General features: G+C 36.6%; 1 protein-coding gene across 5 annotated transcripts in view; it reads left to right on the forward strand.

Annotated features, from left to right (window-relative positions):
• emcn (endomucin) overlaps positions 1 to 21,085 on the forward strand; it is a 53,757-nt gene that overhangs the window by 12,366 nt on the left and 20,306 nt on the right. For 2 of the 5 annotated variants that reach the window (XM_031903132.1, XM_031903130.1), the window contains 6 exons: positions 840 to 854; positions 9,751 to 9,822; positions 10,189 to 10,248; positions 10,419 to 10,478; positions 12,286 to 12,348; positions 16,274 to 16,375. In XM_031903132.1, the coding sequence (XP_031758992.1) occupies positions 840 to 854; positions 9,751 to 9,822; positions 10,189 to 10,248; positions 10,419 to 10,478; positions 12,286 to 12,348; positions 16,274 to 16,375 (372 nt within the window). The remainder of the gene's footprint in view (positions 1 to 839; positions 855 to 9,750; positions 9,823 to 10,188; positions 10,249 to 10,418; positions 10,479 to 12,285; positions 12,349 to 16,273; positions 16,376 to 21,085) is intronic. The other 3 variants (XM_018096278.2, XM_004911098.3, XM_031903131.1) reach the window with 2 other exon arrangements.

Here is a 21,085-nt window from a genome sequence, read left to right on the forward strand (position 1 = left end):
CACAAAGGTTGCAAGATGAAAACATCATTTGTTGTGTTTGTAACACAACAAATGATGAAATTGCAGCATATATGTGAACCACTATTGGTGCACCCTTCTCTTACATCCAAATATAGTCCATTTCAACATTAAGGACAATTTTATCTAGATTATCAACAACATTTAAATTTTTAATTCCAGGTTGTAAAACAACTACATGTGAATATTTATGCAAGGCACTACATACACCAACATCCCTAACAGAGTAGTGTATACATTAACATTACTTGGTGCACACTGTTCTGTTATTGTTATAATGATCTTTAAAATTCAATATTTATTATGCTAAGATGTAGCATTTTTGTCAATTTTGTCATGGTTATGGTTTTGAAAAGAAGCAGTAATATTAAATGGAGGCATTCATGGACAGAAATTAAGCATTACTATTATAACTGCCTTGTCACAAAGGCATATAAATATGCACTTCCTGAAACAGGATATCATTATGTAAACAGAATAATAAACTAGGAGGTTTTAAAGAGACATTAGAATGAAAATGAAATCTTCTCATAAAACATTTGTTGGATGAAAATTGAAGCACAGAATTTTTTTAATGCAGCCATTTTTTGCACTGCTTTGTTCATTGCAAATGACCCCTATAGTTCTTATATATTTTATAACCACCTGTATTAGCTATATAATGTTGCATTTGTGACTTGTTAACATTAAAACCTATTTATTGAACATTCACTACAGTTTGGGTTTCTAGCTATATTTTTTTCTTCAAAATGTATTGGTACTTTTCTCCCATTCCACTCACAGTGGATCCAGCTAACATTAATAAATTCATTATCTTACAGATGCTACTACTAAAGGTAAGTTGGCAATCCTAAAATGCCCACCTGTTATTATGCATTATTTCTTGTGGAATCTTGTTGTTAAGTGTTGGGATCATATCAAGAGAGAATCATTCATCCAGAATACTTGTTGCATATTTAATTCCAAGCCCAGCCTATAAACTTGTGGACAATATGAAACAAATCCAAATCCAGTACATTATGTTGACATCATCTTTTTGGATAGGCTGTTGCAGACTTTTCCACAGAAATATAAATAACCCTCCTTTCCTCCAACATCATAACATGTACGTGGTGTGGAAGGAAAGGGTGGGTAAAAGGCAGCATTGTGGACTATGGAAAAGAATGCAGAAAAAGGTTTTGATTAGAGCAGACAAAAAGTAATTCAGGCAATAATAATATTAGAAAAATACATCATAAGAGGAAAGAAAATGAACATTTAGTCAATTCACTAACACACATATAAAAACTGATTTTGATATTTCACTTTATAATTTAGCTATATATTACTGTTATTTAAATGTTAAGAGTGTAGAATTGCAGCCAGTCATTTTGCAGTTATCCATCCCCCCAAAATCCAGAGGCCTTCTCACAACTTTTGCCTTCAGTTGGGATCAATCCTTCGTATGGCCAATACATATATATATATATATATATATATATATATATATATATATAAGGGCTCATTTTTTGGTGCACTCTCAAAATGATTTTTGCCCACCATTCTTTAGGTGCAAGTGAGCTGCATCTGTTGACACAGGCCACTGTGGGTCCTGGAGGTACTGCCACCTTGCAATCTTTGTAGCAGAACACTAATATATTATGATCATGATCTAGGTGCTATATTAAGCAAAAGTATATAAACAGTCCAACCCAAGGAGCATAACGGGAATTCAGGCTTACCTGAAATGGATGTTGATGTTTCCCCTATACAAGAAGATTCTCTCTGAAGGGAAGCCTCAAAACTGTATTTTGGAACCATGACTTCTGGGGACAGAAGCGATAATAATCACTGTCACTTTCTTCTTCCTGATGTCCTGAAGAACTCTTTGGATCATGGCAGAAAGACATAGGCTAGACTGAAATTCCAAGAGATTGCATCCAGACATTGTCTTGCCTTCTCAAAAAACAAACCTCTTCTCCAACATTTGATTAAAGACTTGTGGATGCTATTCCAATGATATCTGGAATATTCCATGATATAAGAAACATCTGCTTATTGAACATCAATGTTGTTTACACCCTTGATATGATCCACCTGAGTAGAAGAAGATTGTTCTCTGCCCAAGTGCTTAACCTTGCATTTATCAAAATTAAACCTTATTTGCTAGTCTGAAGGCCAGTACTTCAATGTATTTAAATCTCCTGGCAAAGCAGAAATATCCTGTAAGGTACCTGTAGTCACAGAGACAGTACCTACAGTGCCAATCTCAAGGTAATTAACAAACAAATTAAAAGCAGAGAATCAAGGACAGACCCCTGAGGTACTCCATAACACTTGTCAAACTAGAAAATGGTCCATATGTCAAAACTCATTTCATTTGTACCCTAATGATGCACACAACAGTTTTTTTTGACACACGTCATTTCCGCCGTTTTGCGAATTATTTCAAAGATTTGCAATTTTTTGGGCGAAACAGGACAGAATCTTTCATCACTGGCCAGTTCTCTTTGTTGTGTGTAATGCCCTATTCATTAAAGGTACTTGTGTGAAACTGCACTCCTTGAACTTCCGTATAGTTACACTCGCAGCCACTGCCTTCCTCCTGTTCAGAATTGAGTGCCACTGCAACAATTGATGCAGTAGGACCATGCAGCTGCAGCCACATCTGGGCCAGCGTCCTGCTGAAGGATCCCAGGAGCTCAATTGCCTCTGATTTATGTTGCACTCATGCGGGTGCAATGACACTCATTTTAAGCATTGGCCACAATTGTGTCAGGCACAACTCCTCCTACCGAGTGCCATGGATTTCTAGAAAAAACACTGCTAAAAAAGCTATCTTTCCATCTTCTATGTTGTACCTTTAAGCCAATAGAATCTAGTCATTCAGAAAGAATTAGTAAGATTCAGGGGGTCACTGAGAAAAAACAGATATTTTCTTTCTCACAACTTTGGCATATAGAAGAAAATTCTTTAAATAATGACGGTACAGACACATCAGTTATCAAACAATTATTGATGTTGACCAACTTATTATAGTGCTTCCCTATTAAAGGGGCAGTATACCACCTTGTTCAACATGAGTTCAGTTATGAAAAATCTATTGTTTTTTACAGTTTACAGATAATCCCCTGCACCAGACAGAGCTCTGTCCAGTCATTGGCTGATGTAACCTAACATGTATGTGTGCCTTTTGTTTGTGTGTAAGCACAGTGAATCGTATAAGCCAGGAGCAGCCCATAGTATTTAAAATGGCATTTATTCTATTTAGTATTACCCCATGGCACATACTTGAAAAATATATTTTTATAAAAATGGTTTATTTAGATGGAACAGTGTTTGACTTAAAGGGCACCTATCACCCTAAAATTGCACATGCACATAACCAACGAGTGCCACAATTATGCCCATGCATGTGACCTAGGAGGGTCACACCCACCACTCCTACATCACATGCATGTGCATAATGCTCGAGCAGGAAGTCTAACTTATTATGAGCATGTGTGCTAAATAACATGCACCGGGAGCTCCCTCTCTGTGTGGGCGGCCTAGCATCAGCAGTGACTGTTTTCTTTGTAAAAAACGATTGTTTCCCCCAACTGTAAAGTGGGCTCTATTAGCCTGCATCTCTGGTGGGGGAAGCAAATTTAAGGTGATAGGTGCCCTTTATGTTTTATGCAATACATTTTTATAAAGGCCTACACTGTTCATAGGTATAGTTTCCTTTAAACAATCACTTCATTTAATTAAAGTGATCAAGTGTATGAAGTGTCACTAACTTGCACTTTTGTTAGGAACGTCCCTCATAAAGGTTTTGATGTTATTGTTTAAGTCCAGCTGAATGCAGTACTTTGGATATATACAGTATATACTGTAGATACACTGTTTATGCATATATAAATATATATATGTTTGGAATCTACATTTTGCCTTTGCCTCCAATGATGTTATTTTTAAACATTTCTTATGGGAAAATCTGTGTTCAGTATGACCAAGCAAGTCCTCATTTATTATTGCCATTTTGTATAACAATAACTATAACAATTGCTGTCAGCCGATCCAGCATATATCTGACATTTTCTTTTCTGCCTTTATAATCATAAAGCATTTAGCTCTATTGTCAGACACAGTAACAGTTTTTTTAATGATGGCCAGGTTCACTGATAGAAATTCCACATGGTCGTTTGGTAGCTATGGTAACCAACCAGCAGTGCTGCTGTTGCTACTGTTGCGGTACTAAAACACGACTATAACTGTTTTCAATTTGTGTTGCTTATTTTTTTTCATAGATGAGATTGTTAAAGAAGATGATTCTTTTTTATCACTATTTATATTCAGAGCAAGCATGAAATGACACTTGGGGGAGTACAATAAAAGAGCACAGAGGATGCAGCTGTTTGCAGAAGGAAGGGCTCTTCAATTTAATACAGTTCCACATAACATGACTTTATCTCAAGTCTAGGAATCTTCTTAATCCAGCCTTGAACACTGGGACAAACAGTTTCAGTTAGTGTTTAGACCAGAAAAAAATCTAAATATTTTCCCCAAAGATATAAATAATCTTTTGCAAATGACAACTTTTCTGGGCACTGTCTATAAATGCATGCAAACACACATACTCAGCTCTGACTCATGGGGACGCCCATTTATCAGAATTTTTATTTTTAATGGTTTTTTAAAGCCACAGTTAAACTTACTTTCTCTAAAACCACAAATGTCAAGTGATTTATTAAAACAATTAAAAGGACAAATAAAAAAATGCAAAATATGCAAACACCACAAATTTATAGTGTTTTTCAACTAATGAGGCGTGAGTAAAATACAAAAGACTTTCATAAGAGGAAGCAAAAGAAGATCTTCCAATTGGAACTGGTCAGCTACCCACTGACTTCTACATGAGCTTGACAGCTTTTAGATGATGACGTTTTGTATTAGTGGTTTTTGTAGTTTTTATGCTTAATAAATGACAAAAAAAATTGTTTTTTACACAAAAAATTCAGTTTTAGTGCAAAAAAAACCGAAAAAAAATACAAATGTTAGTAAATGCCCCCCTAGGTTGACAACAACTTAGCTCCAAAATAAGTGTCTCAGCCCACAACTATCCTTGCCACTTAACAGACACATCCACTTAATGCTAACAGACACATTCTAGCCAAACAACCAAATTGTTGTCTAGATTTTCTTCATAAAAAACAAGAGGAGTCAGACAGACATCAAGTGAATCAGATACTACCCAAATATTTATCAAAAGCAGATCAACTTACATATGAAATCTTTCATCTTGCATGAGAGAACTTTCATAATGGTTCATTGTTTCTCACTATTGGTTAATTAGAGGAGATGTGATAATGTGCTCAGCTTAACAAGGAGGAACTGCTCAAGCAACCAAAGTTTTATGTCTTGTTATGACTATAACTATCCCCTTATCCACCAGGTTTTATAGCATGGGGTAATAAAAAATGTTGACAATAAAGCACAGGATGCTAGCATAGAGCAGATGCTTCAGACACAGGTGGGGATAAAAAAAAGCAAATATTTACTTTAAATACAGAGTACAGATAGACAACCAGAGTCAGACAGAGCCAGTATAGGTAGGTGTTAGAAAAAAAATCAGTTGGCATACACAGTCAAGAGTGATAACTGGACAAAGAGCTGCAAGGTCAAAACTAAATTCAGGATCTAATACCTGTCAGTGATTTTTTTTCCAGAAAGAGAGGAGTTTTGGCCTATGGAAAAAAAAACTTTGTGATTTAATAAACTGGTTTAATTTACCATGGGAGGGGTGCCTAACATATTATTAACTTTCTCTCAGTTATACAGAGATCATATAATCACTTATCTCCAATGTAAACAATCCCAGCTTCTACCATTTCTATAATGTCCCTTTTGAGATCTGGAGAACAAAACTGTATATTCTACATAGGGCCTTACCAGTGATTTGTTATACAAGGGTACATCTTATGGTATCTACACCCCTTACAATACAAGACAATATCTTGCTGGTCCCTGCTGTCACTAACTGGGATTGCGGCTACAGCAACAACAACCTTTCCTCATAATCTTTATCAACTTGCTCTTATTTGGACTTTATCTATTCCATTAATATCATTCTTAAGGATTAGAGACAAGAACTGCATGGTATATTCTAGATGGGGCCTAACCAGTGCCTTGTAAAGAGAAAGAATGACCACTTCCTCCAGAGAGTCTAATACAGCAAAGTGTTGGGACATGAAACGTCAGCCAATTTTTTGTTTTTAATGGAACCTGAATAAAGAATCAAAATTTGAAACTGCGCAATGCAAAGTCTGTGATGTGGTTTGCACCCCTCCAGAAACTATGGGCTCAGGGTGGTTGCAGACTATCCATTGGTTGAGTTTCGTAAAGGGGTGGTTCACCTTTAAGTAAAATTTATTATGTTATAGGATGGACAATTCTAAGCAAATTTGTAATTGGTCTTCATTATTTATTTATTTTTAGCTTTTCAACTATTTCCCTTCTTCTAACTCTTGCAGCTTTTAAATAGGGGTCACTGACCCCGCAGCCAAAAAAAACACTGCTCTGTGATGCTACAATTTTATTGTTATTTTTACTTTTTATAACTTCTTTTTCTATTCAGGTTCTCTTCTATTAATATACTAGGGCTGGCAGGGATTGCTACTCTGTGCAGGGCCCCTTTGATTTTTCTGCAGGGGGGCCCGGCCCAGAGTATTTATGCCACTGGAAGAAAGCAAAAAAGGCATAGGTGTTAGAGATTGTGAATAGGGATGCTTTTTTAAAAAAGAACTTTATACACTTTTACTGTGCAGCCTTGTGTCTAATGAGATATACAATAATATGGTGTATACAATAATTCATTTGCAATAATACCATAATAAAATTACACTATAAAGACTGATCTGCAGTACATTGTAAGGAACAAAGTAATCACAGATTTGGCTATATTCATAAATAATGTAATACATGCTTAGGTTTGCTTGGCCTTCAAGTAACCTTAAATTTATTGTTTTCATTTATGTTTATATTATCCATTGGAAAAAAACAGCGTTACAATAGTTTTAATAACTTTGCTAGTAGAAAATGCAGGAAAGCTACTATGAATATTGGGTTGTTATTTACATAAGAATTTCTGCAATTTTTGCTGCACTTATACACAAACTATTCCAACAAATTCCATAAGTACCTAATGTTTTTTTCTAGCAGTAGAAAAATACATGAATCTCAGCTTTGATGTAGAGTGGTATGTAATTGTATGCGTACTGTATATATTGATATAGTGCAACTTGCACAGGTGTCAGATCTTTTATCCATAATGCTCAGGACCCGATGGTATGGATCTTTCCATAATTTGGATCATCAGACCTTAAGTCTGATAAAAATCATTTAAACATCAAATAAACCCAATAAGATTGTTTTGCCACCAGTATGGATTCATGTACGATCAAGTACAGGGTACTGTTGTTTTATTACATAGAAATAGGAAATCATTTAAAAAAAATGTAATTATTTGCTTATAATGGACTCTATGGGAGATGGTCTTCCTGTAATTCATAGCAGAAATCATACCAGCTTTCCAGATAAAAGATCCTTTACTTGTATATGCAAGGCCGCCATTGGGGGCGGGAGGGGGCACTACTGTATTGTAAAATTTTCTTCAGGATGGGGGTCCCTACATTTACGCAATTTATGTAACTTATATACAAACTGATGTTATATTCAAAGAAACATACATAACTTACATATAAACTCCACTGATCCCCAATTAAAAAAATGACTTATTAGGACATTAATTATTTTTACTATATTAAGCTACTACAGCAAGATCGTTGGGCTCCTAAACTAAATATAAAATTTTGCCTAATAAGAGGAAACTAAAAGCCACTTTGCAATAAACATTCATTACAAATTTGTAATAGTTTTTGAGTTATTTGTATATATAACTGCAATGTCTGTCCTTTTCTATTCTCTGCTCTGGTGGCTCTGACATTTGAAACAATGAACAAACGCCAGCAGACTTATAGACCTGTACTTTTGGAGGACACTGGCCTTTGCAACATTAAAAAGTAACAACCAGGAGTTTAGCAAATGCTGTTTTCAATAGCAATTACATTTACTTTTAATGCACTGAAATGTTTCAATAAATTCATATTGGAAAGTTGCTTAGAATTATGTTTTCTTTTATTAGGCAAAGAATTCTTTTTGGTGTTGACATGTCCTTTAACATAACCTTTAACAAAAACTTAATAACTTCCATATGAAGAAAAGACAACACAGAGAAGGGTCAGGAAGAAGTGTAAGGTTTACATTTTTAAAGTTAGAGCAAACTCCACTGACCCCCAATGCACTGACCATAATCAATGCATTAATTAATAGAAGTCTTTTAATAAACTACTTATTATAAAGTAACATAAACAGTTTATAGGTTCTAAGCAATAAAAGACAAGAGGTACTGGCCCCAGAGAGTTTACAATTAAGTATGATGATATTCAATATTTAAAAAAAAAAAAAATATTGCAACAATATAAATGAGAGAATCTACTCAACATTGGACTAATTGGTTATTTAACCTCACTAATTAATAGCTTCTGTGTAAATATTACAGACACACAGGGGCTGATTTACTTACCCACGAACGGGTCGAATGGAGTCCGATTGCGTTTTTTTCGTAATGATCGGTACTTTGCGATTTTTTCGTATGTTTTGCGATTTTTTCGGATTCTGTACGAATTTTTCGGATCCAATACGATTTTTGCGTAAAAACGCGAGTTTTCCTATCCATTACGAAAGTTGCGTAAAAAGTTGCGCATTTTGCGTAGCGTTAAAACTTACGCGAAAAGTTGCGCATTTTGCGTAGCGTTAAAACTTACGCGAAAAATGCGCAACTTTTCGCGTAAGTTTTAACGCTACGCAAAATGCGCAACTTTTTACGCAACTTTCGTAATGGATACGAAAAACTCGCGTTTTTACGCAAAAATCGTATTGGATTCGAAAAATTCGTACAGAATCCGAAAAAATCGCAAAACATACGAAAAAGTCGCAAAATATTCGTTTTCAAGTCGGAACTTTTCCAATTCGGGTCGGATTCGTGGGTTAGTAAATCAGCCCCACAGTATACGCTTAAATGGAAGAATGATATTGACCTACTTATTTTGGCTGATTACATGGATAAATAATCAGGCATTACTGTAGAGTCATCAATGTGTTTACCATTAATCTTGAACTGCTATGTATGTAAATTAAAAAACGAATACCATTCAATACCGATAACTGCATGGAGATGTACAATTACTTCTAGTGATGGTGATTGGCAAATTTTTATGCGAAATTGCCGCAAAAAGTCACCACAACAAAAATGACACTTCTAACAAAATCCAAGATCCGCTTTGTACATAACTTTTACATAGTTAATTTGGGTTAAAAAAATTTACCATTAACATCAACTCCCCCCAAATGAAGCCCAGTGCATGTATTTACACATATATATACAGATCTACTGTATCTTTATACTTACATCATCCAGCAGGGCATTCCACAACCTCACTGCCCTTACGGGGAAGTTAAGTATATAAAATAAGGAATTTTTAGCCATATTTGTTTTAAATATTTAGTTCTCCTTTTAGCAGAGCAGCAACAAGCTTCTCCCTATTGGTAATATAGACTGGTAATGTAGATATGACAGTATTAGTGGCATGATATAAGCTTTAAACTGCTATTGACACATTATATACTAATATAATATTGTATGTTTTTTTTCAGCAGTGGATAATGCCAATACCGGTGCAACATCAGCTATTGTAACTATTAACACAAGTACTACAATCAGTGCCGGTATGTTTTTATACTTTTATTTGTGACTACATGTAAAAAGACTTTTTCTTGTACTATGTACAATTAGCAGCTATATTATACCCACATGGAAAAAACAAGTAATTAGTTAGCATATTCATTTATAAAAAAAAAAGTGAGGTTTCAGCTGACTGTGAAATAATCATAACTTTTAAGCTAAATAAGCCAATGATCCTTAACTAAACTTAAATGCAGGACTGATCTGAAAGGAAAAACATCAACCTGCAGCATAAGGTTTAGTTCTGTCTTTTTCACAAGGCGTGATGTTACTAGTGGTGGCAAAGGGCTGCCCTTGGTAACTTTAAGAACCCAATTTTTTCAACTGGATAATTGTTTTTATTAATGTAGAAAAAGCAATTCCAGAGGATTCCCAGACAACTGTACAACTAGTGGCTGGAAGAAGAGAAGGTACTTTTATACCCTTTATAACCAGAGGAGGGGGCAGTTTGATTGATTTAAGCTCCTCCTCCTAATCTTATTGGGCAATACTCTAGGATTGATCTCAGTAATATTTGTTAATACTACAGTATCTCTGAAAAGCATTATACTGATGCAAAGTATGCCTGTTTTTTTTCCAGAAACCAAAGGTTCTAAAACAGAAACAGCTACAGCAGCTGGTGACACAAGCTCAACTACTGGTATGTCATTTTGTGTATTCTTTTATACAATAAGGACTAAAGTGACTGTTAAAAAAACAAACTGGGGAGGCGTTGCAATCCACCATTACAAGCGCACCTCAGCCCAGCTTTTGACCAGTGGGTGCAAGTCAGACTGGGGAAGTACACTTTTTCTCTGCTCCTGAAGTTTACCTGTCTTGGAACCTAAAGTGCATGTAGAAGTTGCTTACAGAGTGGCACCCTATAATGGGTTGGGTGTGGGCAGTGATGTATTTAGGTCCCATACCACCCTAGGCACCACACCTAATAAAGCCACTCTGTTTGCGGAAGTGACGTTACATGCAACTGTGCGCATGACATAACTTTCACTTACGTGTGACGTCACTTTCCTTTTGTGAGGTCACATACGCCTGTCAAAGGTCCTGACCACCCTCACCCCCCCCAACTCCACCATAGGATTTACCCCACAAGTCTCTGCTGCCCACTGGGAGAATTTTTTTATAGGCAAGTGAGGGCCAGCAAGTGAGGGCCACCTCCCAAAAGATGCCCTAAGCACAGGCCCTCGGGCACCTATATATAAATACAGCTTAAGGGTGCGGGTTAAAGGAACAGTAACACCAAAAAATGAAAGTGTATAAAAGTAATAACAATATAAGGGCTCTGGCACACGGGGAGATTAGTCGCCCGCGGCAAAACTCCCTGTTCGCGGGCTACTAATCTCCCCGAGTTGCCTTCCCCTGCCATCCCACCGGCGAACATGTAAGTCGCCGGTGGGATGGCAGACGCGGCGGCAAGATTTTGCGCAAATCGCCGAAAAAGACTCGCGAGGCTTTTTCGCCGATTTCCTGAAATCGCCCCGCCGCGTCTGCCATCCCACCGGCGACTTACATGTTCGCCGGTGGGATGGCAGGGGGAAGGCAACTCGGGGAGATTAGTCGCCCGCGAACAGGGAGTTTTGCCGCGGGCGACTAATCTCCCCGTGTGCCAGAGCCCTAATGTGCTGTTGCCCTGCATTGCTACAACTGGTGTGTTTGCCTTAGAAAGACTACTATAGTTTATATAAGTAAGCTGCTGTGTAGCCCCAGGGGCAGCCATTCAAAGGAGAAAAGGCACAGGTTACTTAGCAGATAACAGATAAACCCTGATTATATGGGGCTTATCTACTAGTTATCTGCTATGTAACCTGTGCCTTTTCTCCTTTTTTCCAGCTTGAATGGCTTCCCCCGTGGCTACACAGTAGCTTATTTATATAGTAGCTTTTCTGTAGCAAAAACACCAGTTTTTTGCAGAGCAACAGCACATTATATTTTAATTAGTTTAAAACACTTTAATTTTTTGATGTTACTGTTTCTTTAAGGTTCCGCTTTACTGATGAAAAACTATATCAATCAAAGCTGATACAAATAGTCTTTACAACAGGAATAGCAACCTGAGAAATAAGAACTGATTCCCTTTTCTCTTCCCAAAAACACCTATGTGCCATCATGATGATTTCCTTCCTCAGACATTAGTGATTGGCTGTTTAGGAGCCAACAACTAGATATTGATTTAGTTCCCATACATAACTCAGAATGGAAGACTGCCTTTTAATTTTTTTAAACAAAACAAGCAGAAAAATGTTGTTTGTTGACAGGAAAATGAAGCCTTAGCTAATAAAGATGCTGACCTCCACCTATATTCTAAGGTTTTTGGTATTGTGGCTCAGTGACAACATATAACACCGTACTTCACCTTTCAATGCAGTGTGTTTTATATTATTATATAAATCTGACATTATATCCTAACTATGGAAACTTTTATAATGATGGAAAGTATATTTCATTTTCAGAAATCACTAAGAATGCTAAAATTGAAGCAGCAGCAACAACTGTATCTGGCAGTGCAACTACTGGTATGCTTCTTCTTTTTTATCTAGAATTATAATATTTGAGCATGATAATGCTCAAACTATCAATTCAAATGGAAAAGTAAGTTTTAAGCATTCAACCAAAAATAACTTTAGGTATAACTGTTTTTCACGTTTGACACGTTTCTTGCTCACACAAACAGTATGTGTTCAGTATGGGGAGTTTGCACCCAATCAGCTGTTCAAGTAACACATATGAAGTATTTTATTTGTGTCATTATGTAAAAGGATAATAACAATCCTTTTAGATATCAGCATTAAAGGGGACCTGTCACCTTAAGAGTTAATTCCAAATTGTTTTCTATTGTGCTTGTCAAGCAAAATAAACTTTACTTACACTGTATAAATTATTTTAATCTTATTTTATTCAGCCCTGGAATTCACAATTGTAGCAAGCAGGCAGGCGCCATTTTGTGGACACTGTTATCAAAGCAGGCATTGCATCCTGCCAAAATCTTGTTTCTGTGCCAGTATGGGGGACCTGATACCCATGTCCATGCACTGGTTACACAGTTACATGGTGAGGAGGGAGGGGGAATGTGAGGATGCAGCAGCATTAAAGAAGTTCTGAATTGAAAGTGAAAGTAACTCTCTGCCCCACGGCGGGTCAGGTATTATATGATTGACAGCTGGTATTTTTAAATGCTTTTATAATAGGTATGGATGTGGTAACAAAAAAAATATTTTGGGTTTCTTGTTTAATTTGAAAAGGGCTTTTATTATACAGCTTTTTATGTCTGAGTGACAGGTCCACTTTAAAGCTGCCTGGGGATGCCAATATAAGAGCTTTTATGGTTTTCATGGTTTCTGTGCAAGTTTTGTTGTATTTTTTCAGTTGTTTTCTCTAGAAGTTTAATGGAAGTATATCACTTTCATTATTAAAGAATATATGGCACGCAATTTACCACATACAGAAGATAAACAGGGAAACAAACAAACTCACCCTTCAATTATACAGTTAAAAGTAAGGAACTTATATTTTAAATGTGAGAAATGGCAGATTATTATAATGTTTTTTAACCTGCTGTTAATGTCCTAAAGAAAATGTAATAATCTAGGCCAGTTCTGTCCAACTTATTACATGTAGTGGGACAAATTATTTTTCATATAGCATGTTCGAGGGCCGAATTCTTTGAAAATGATGATTGCATACAATGAAGTCTATGGATCCACTGACCAAACTGGGGTCCATAAAAACCCTTTGGAGGGCCACATCTGGCCCACGTGCCTCCAGTTGGACAGCCCTAAGCAAAGCCATTAATTTGATTAACAAAGTTTTGGTGCAATGAGAAAGCAGCACCAAGTTTGACTTGATTCGATCTTTACTCTCTGTTGCTCCACACATGTTTAGTATAACTAACACCCAATCCTATTAAACATTTCCATAAACACATACCATCAAACATGCATAGACAAATCACATACAGGACATGCCTTCCTGCCCCACACATACAAAACTGCTCACAACAACACTAACTCCAGACTGGAGAGGAACATTAGTATTGTCTTGCATACCAACCCCTGCTGAGCAATATGCCCCTCACATCTGTTAGGATGCCAAACTTCCTGCACTGTGTAAAAACACCAACAACTGCAGAAGGATATTTATATATATATATATAACTTTGTTCTTTCACAATGAGACTCTGACTATAATTCTGACTCTATTACACGGAGGGCATTTAAAAGATGAAAGACATCTATGAAAATAAATTGAATTCATCATTATGAAATAAGAGGGTTATCAGAAATAGCTTATATAAATACAAATTGATTTTGCCTTGTAGTGTGAAACACTGTTTTCACAATACTCTTGCTCCTATTATACATTACAATTAGATGAGTTTAATCACCCCAGTAACCTTTAATTGCTATTCTTCTTAAGAAACTAAATGAAATAGTTAAGGGTTAAAAACTGAGGCTAAAAATGCATAACCAATGAACCAGAATAATAGCTGAAATACAGTGCAGCACCTTTCCATAGATATTTGTTCATAAAGTTGGGGATTTGTGCAACATAGTACTACTGGCTAAGCTTTGCTCTGTACCAACAATATGATGCAAAGTGCAGAGAGCAGCTAAAAGAGGGGCAATGGGTCACTGTAATTAATGTCTGTCTCTGGTTATACATCTGCTATAGAATGGCCTATTCTTTTCAATTGAATTGATAATAATTTTTTATAATTAATTTCATTGTAGAATTATTTTCCTTGCTCCTTTCAAATGGGGGTCACTGACCCTGGCATCCAAAATAATGTTGTTCTCTGAGGCTACAGTTTCATTGTTATTATTACTTTTCATTCAAATCACTCCCTGGATGTTGGGCAAATTTAACCATAGCCACCAGATACTGGAATGCTAAACTGGAGATCTGCTGAACAAATCACATAATAATTTTAAAACTATTTGTTTCTAATTAATAAAAACATAATCCATGCAAAGCATGAAAGTACTGTATTTTCATAAGAAAAAGACTTGCAATCTACCACACCTTGAATAAGACTGACACACAGAAGGGGATACAAAAGAATTGAGATGGATACAGGGTCCAGTGTAATTATTTATTAGGATAAGTGATCCAATGCCTGTTTTTTAAGACATACGAATTACTGACACTCACATAGGACAGAGCTCTAAGTTCACCTTTACTACAGTACAATAACATATGTAAAGCAGCCTACAAGCCACAAGCATTAAGAGAATTAAGAAGATTATGGACTGAGCTGTGAGTTAATGCCTACAAGTGATCATGGATAATGTATTAACTATAACAGGATAAGTGCTATTTTCATAGATGTGTTATACAAATCAAGTCAACTACAAAGTTGTGCTTAAAGTCAAAAAGTAAAAAACCTCTGGACATCTTTGAGCAGTACCTTTAATATACTGAAAATAATGTAGAGTAGATATATGAGGGTTGATTAACCAAAGTGCGATAACGCTTATCGCATGCTTTTTTGCGTTAGAATTGATGCGAAAAAACCCCCGCATAATTCGCTAAAGTATTATCGCATGCGTTAAGTCACAAATCACATGCGTTAAATAGCGCGCAACTGAATGTGTTAATTTTACCGCATTGCGTTAATTAGCGCACAGAAATTATACTAACGCATGATTCACAAACACTTGGACGCGCTAAATATCGCAATTAGTCTGTGCGAAAATTAACCCCTACTTGGGGCAGGTGGTAATTAAAGAAAAGTACAGTTCATGAGCTTTTGGCAACACAATATGGACTTTGCAGTGTGATTTATTCAAGTTTGTGTTGGCCCTAGAGTGATGCAGCCTCCAGTTTGCAGGGAAATGGTCATTTTCAGAACAGTAGTTTTCCGAAAGTAATGGCGTGTATGGCTAATATGGCGCGTTTTGCGCGTGTTGCGTCAAATACCGCGACTTAAGTAACGCAAACAGCATCGCGTCTAAAATAATGCAAGTATCCTTTTAGTGAATTGTGCGTTAAGACGCAAAAAATTAGACGCAATAAAATTTTTAATGCATGCTATAAATAGCGCTCAAAATATTGACCTTTGGTGAATCAACCCTATAGAAACCAGTATTTGTTTCTCATCAAAACACAGGGTCTCCCTCATTAGGTGCATCTGTTCCAGATGAAAACAACTGGTGTATGAAGTCAGATGAAAGTATTTCTGGAAGTTAGGATGTTTAGGCTTTGAATTTTCTTTTTTTCTTTAATTTGCAAAAATGTTATTTTTTTAATCAGTTTCATTCTGAGATGATTTATATGCATATCTGCAATGCTAATACCATTGTTCTATAATACAAATGTAAATATACATAAATCCACTAATAATTCATAAAAAAAAATAGAATAAAAAAGGTATGTTCATTGGTCATTTATATGTACATACAGGTTCCTATCTTATGTTAATCTCTGCTTTTTACCCTTTAGATAAAACATCTACGGCTAATAATAGAGATCCATTTTTAAACTCCACGGAAACTACTACCATATTAAGCACCTCCATTACCAGGGTCCATAAATCTACTACAGGTAAAAATATGGTTTTATACTTTTGGTGTAGAGCAATTGTATTCATTTTCTAAAGAACTGCCATTAAAATCATTGTATATATTTTAGTGATATAATATTATTTAGCTTATAGTACAAATATTGCATAAGATATCTTATATGTTTGGCTTGTACTAAGCCACTAAGGGGATCCATTGCTGTATTAGGGGGTGATGAATTGGAGTGTATTTTGTTACTTTGGTAGTATTTCGGCACTTTGGCACTAATAGAAAACTGATTCCCTCTTGCATAAAAGGAGTACACATCAATCAGTAAATGATTAGATTACACTTGTCCTTTTCTTTAACATTCATCATACAATAAAATATTAGTAGATACAATATAATATTAGTAGTATTTTATTTTACAGAACTTGTTTAGGGTTCATGTATTGTGAGGATGTTTGCAAGTCACCATTTTTAACACAGAAATCACCCTGTATATCGATGGGAATGCGTTTTGACTTTCCAATACTTGATAGCATACTCTCTCCAATACTTGATAGAATACCAGAAATAACAAAAATGATGTATGTTCTGTTACTTTTGGCATTGGGAACTTTCAACTACAACCAAGTTTGCAGTAGGACATATGTTACCTCAATAGACTAGCATGGCTATTGCAATACAGTAGGGCTCATTACAACATTGAAAGCAGTAGGCAAAGAGCAAAAACACAGGTGTAATCAACCATTTTTTGCACTTTGCAATCTGCCTCGCCACAGGTCTTTACACTTTGTTTTGGAGACTTGCGATAACTCCAATTAATACAAAATTTACTTTTGGGTAATTCAGGTGCACAAGTTAGAAAGCAGTGAAGGGGCCCTTTGGGGCTCTATGGCCCATGTTGGTGGGCACACTACTCCCTAAATTGTGTGTGGAACAATGCCTTTCCCCTCCCGACCCCCACAAATACAGAGCTTTTCAAATGCAGACAGCACTGTATCCAGTGGGCCAGACACAGGTCTCTGTGCTTCATAAGTAACTGACCCCTTTAGTTCTTTCCCCACCAGCGTTGTAGCCTGGCCAGTAAAATTATACTTGATACCAATTAATTGAGAAATGTGTAGACAGATAAAGTCAGGAAAGCTAGTACTTTATTAGAAAAAGGTAGCACCCCTATTCCCTGCTTCACTAATAAGTGATGTATAAAATGTCTTAAAACTGTTTCTTTTAATTAAAAGCATCAGAAATAACCCTTCTCAGTTTATCTTTAATGATAAGGCTAATGTCACTTGACATTATGTTTTCATTGAAAAATAACGATGGCCCCTGAATCGATGATAGATGATGTGTCAATCCTTCTTTCTTAAAGCTGAAAGAATAGCGAAAGAGACAATTAGTGTCTTTGGTCAAAAAAGACGTCTCCAAGATGGAAGTAGAAAGGGACCTACCCTCAGGACGAACTGGAAAAGTATTACCACAGTAGAGGCAGAGGAATTTGCCTCCTTGGGGCTCTTTCCTCAGGTGACAGGGACAAGCTTAGGTGGAGACCACAGTGGTGCATAGGGGTTTGATTTTTTTCAACAACACTTTCGATTTATGATCATTTTGAATGTCCAGTGCAATGAGATCTTCAAGTTGATCTGGCACTCCTACTCTAGATATCTCAACCTTAAGCATGCACTTAAGGGCTATACCATTCCACTGTGTCAATAGCCCAGCATCTAAATTCAGTTATGTAGTCCTCCACTGGTAACTTGCTCTGGTGAAGGGATCTAAGGCCTGCTTCAGCTGTAACATTTATATTAGGGTTATTATATAGTGTAGGAATGAGGTGTAAGCAAGAACAGGAGTCTACAGGAGTTCACAATAACCCGAAATTGTGATTTTTCCCCAGATCTGGGAGAAGAATTTTGGGTTCAGATGTCAAACCACCTGTCATAGTAGCAGAAGCCAAGGTTGTAGCAGCAGGTGTCATTTTGGCAAATTTACTTTGCAGTTTGGCTGAAAATCACCCTGCAAATCCCTGCCCACTTGAATCAAGGTGGACAGTAGTCGAGTCAGATGGTCAGCAGGAGAGTTGTTGTTGACCCCATCTGAATGCAGATTGTAAATGCAGTTAGTGGTCGCACCTTTGGCTTCCACAATACAGTGGCCCCTGAAGGTGAAACAGGAAGATGCAAGGAATAAAAAGCAGGAACATCAAGGAACAAAGTCAACAGGCCAAAGGTTGGGGCAGGCTGCACACAGCAAAAGTCAAGTCAGCCAGTGTCAGAGGCAGGCAGCAAGTATCATAGTCAGAATACAGGCTGAGGTCAAACTGCGAAAGCATACAAGGTGAGTTCATGAGGTACAGGGGAACACAGGAGCGTAGGAGTGCTAACACTGTCTGTGCAAATGATTCCCTAGAATAGAGTTATCAAACTGGCATCCTCAAATAAGCAGGGAGCATGCTCAATCCCTGACATCACAACACACATCCATAAAGCGGTGGGATGCATAGGGCAGCATCATTTAATAACCTGCCAAGGACACCCTGGACCCAAGGATCACAGTGATATGTTAAGTCTCCTAAAAAACATTGTTGCACCTTTTAATAAATAATGCACATTTTCAAAAGCATAATAACTAATTACAGCTAAATATAGTATAGTCATTTAGCTAACACAAATAAAAGGACAGTTGAAATTGCCAATTCAATGCATCCTTGAGCAGAAAACCTAGTATAATCAGGGCTACAGAGGAAAAGACTACTTAATCTAATTGGATAATTCGTTATCTTAACCAATGTCACTCAGCTATTTTGCTTTACAGTTGACTTCCCAACAGGCGATGTGCTGTGTTTCATTATGTTGCCAGTATTATGCTGCAATTACAAAAGGAGCTGTGATCTTGTGTGGCCCTCTTTCCGAGTGACTTGCAATAGCATGTCAACAACTTCAAGAAGGATTTTCATTTTAAATTCTTTGGTGCAATAATGATTTGAAAGTAACACATGGAAAAGAACTATAATCATACAGAGTATAATTGGTATGGAAAACATATGTAATTATCAGTTTACAAAGAGTTTTGTTTACTTCATTGATTATAGAAATAGTCATGACTGTAGGCTTATGTTTTTCTCTTGAAATATTCTCTGTGTGAAGGGCCAGTGTAATTGAAAACTGCCTCACCTGGCAAATGCTAAGTGTTTGGAAGTCAAGTAAGATTGCTTTGTGGGTTGATAACAAAAGACAAACCCTCAGTTATAGAATAATGTTTTGTTGTTTTGCTGTTAAGATGTGCATGCTCCTCCAGAAGTCAGCCGTTAGTAAGATAATAGAACAATATGCTCTTTTGATAACCAAGGTTTAGATTAAATGTATCTGCATATATGCAATAAAGCTTACTGTATGAGCTACCACTTTTTTTAAAGACTGTGTGGCAGTGGGTCTTTCATCTCTCAAGCCTGCCAAGAAAGATCAGCATCAGCTATTACATATGTTTTAGATAATTAATAGGCAAACGTGATGCATGCAAGTCATTATGTGACGCTATAATTTTAATGTTAGCCCCAGGGCACGGGAGTATACAACAAATGTTTTACTTCTATTATGAGATGGCTTAAACCTATTGTAATGAACATCTCTGTGCCCTTAGATATTTTGGGGAATGTGAATTTGCTAACACGCCAGGTGGCACTGCATACCATACAGGACTTTAAAACCAAAAATTTAAAAAATACAAAACAAAATGGTTTTCAGTGTACAGCTCACTAGGTGCACATGGCCCCTAGCCCCGAGGAAACCGAAGACCATGAAGGATTTCCTGGCAGGCAACCACAGAATCCCATGAACAGGCATACTAAAATATCTGTACCTCTGTATATCTGTATCTGTAGGGCAAATAATAACCTTGTGCTTTTTATGACAAAGCACTTAATCATAGGCTAGGTTTATACCAACAGCTTGCACAATATATTCACACTGATGGGCAAGGGCTGAGATAATTTTGTGGGCCAAAATACCACTTATTTTGTCAGTGTTGCCCTCATCATCTCCGTTGTGGGCGCCATATTGCCATCCTCTGCATTACTAAGATGGCCGCTGTGATGCTATTGCGCATGAAAAGACACTACCCAACCCGCTTCAAGTTCATGATTAAAAAGCTCATTTTATTGCACATGCGTTGCTTCTTACCAGGGCTTTTGCGCATGATCATTGCCTTGGTCACAGAAGTGATTTTTTTTTGCAAAATGAAGACGTTTGTGGGCACTCTTTGGAGGTATGCTTCTCTACTGAGTCCTGATGTTTAACACGGTTTCCTTGTCCGTTAACATCGTGGATTTCTTGTCCACATATTGCTTGCCACACTTCTTACAGTTCAGTAAATAAATTATACTCTAAATTAGATTTTTTTTTTTTTTCAACTGAGGGATCAGTTAGTTGCTTTCATTGACCAGTCCGTAAGGCTATTCAAATAGATTTTTCTATTCAGGCTTAGTGGTTGTTTAGATACACAGCTTCATTATTAACTATATTTTATAAACTGAAATTACAAATGAGCCCTACTGAAGTGTTTATACAACTTTACCTGAATAACATTAGTTGGCATATCTATATCTATCAGTATCCATTAGCAGATAAATGGAGAACTGCAGAAATCCCATGTGTGTCCTGGGTAAATGCAAAATGTTTGTACAAAATGTCACTATGTTAATTCATACCGTATATTATATACATATATATATTGCTCCAATACATGTATACAA

Source organism: Xenopus tropicalis, chromosome 1 (genome assembly GCF_000004195.4).
Source record: "Xenopus tropicalis strain Nigerian chromosome 1, UCB_Xtro_10.0, whole genome shotgun sequence".
Taxonomy (NCBI): domain Eukaryota; kingdom Metazoa; phylum Chordata; class Amphibia; order Anura; family Pipidae; genus Xenopus; species Xenopus tropicalis.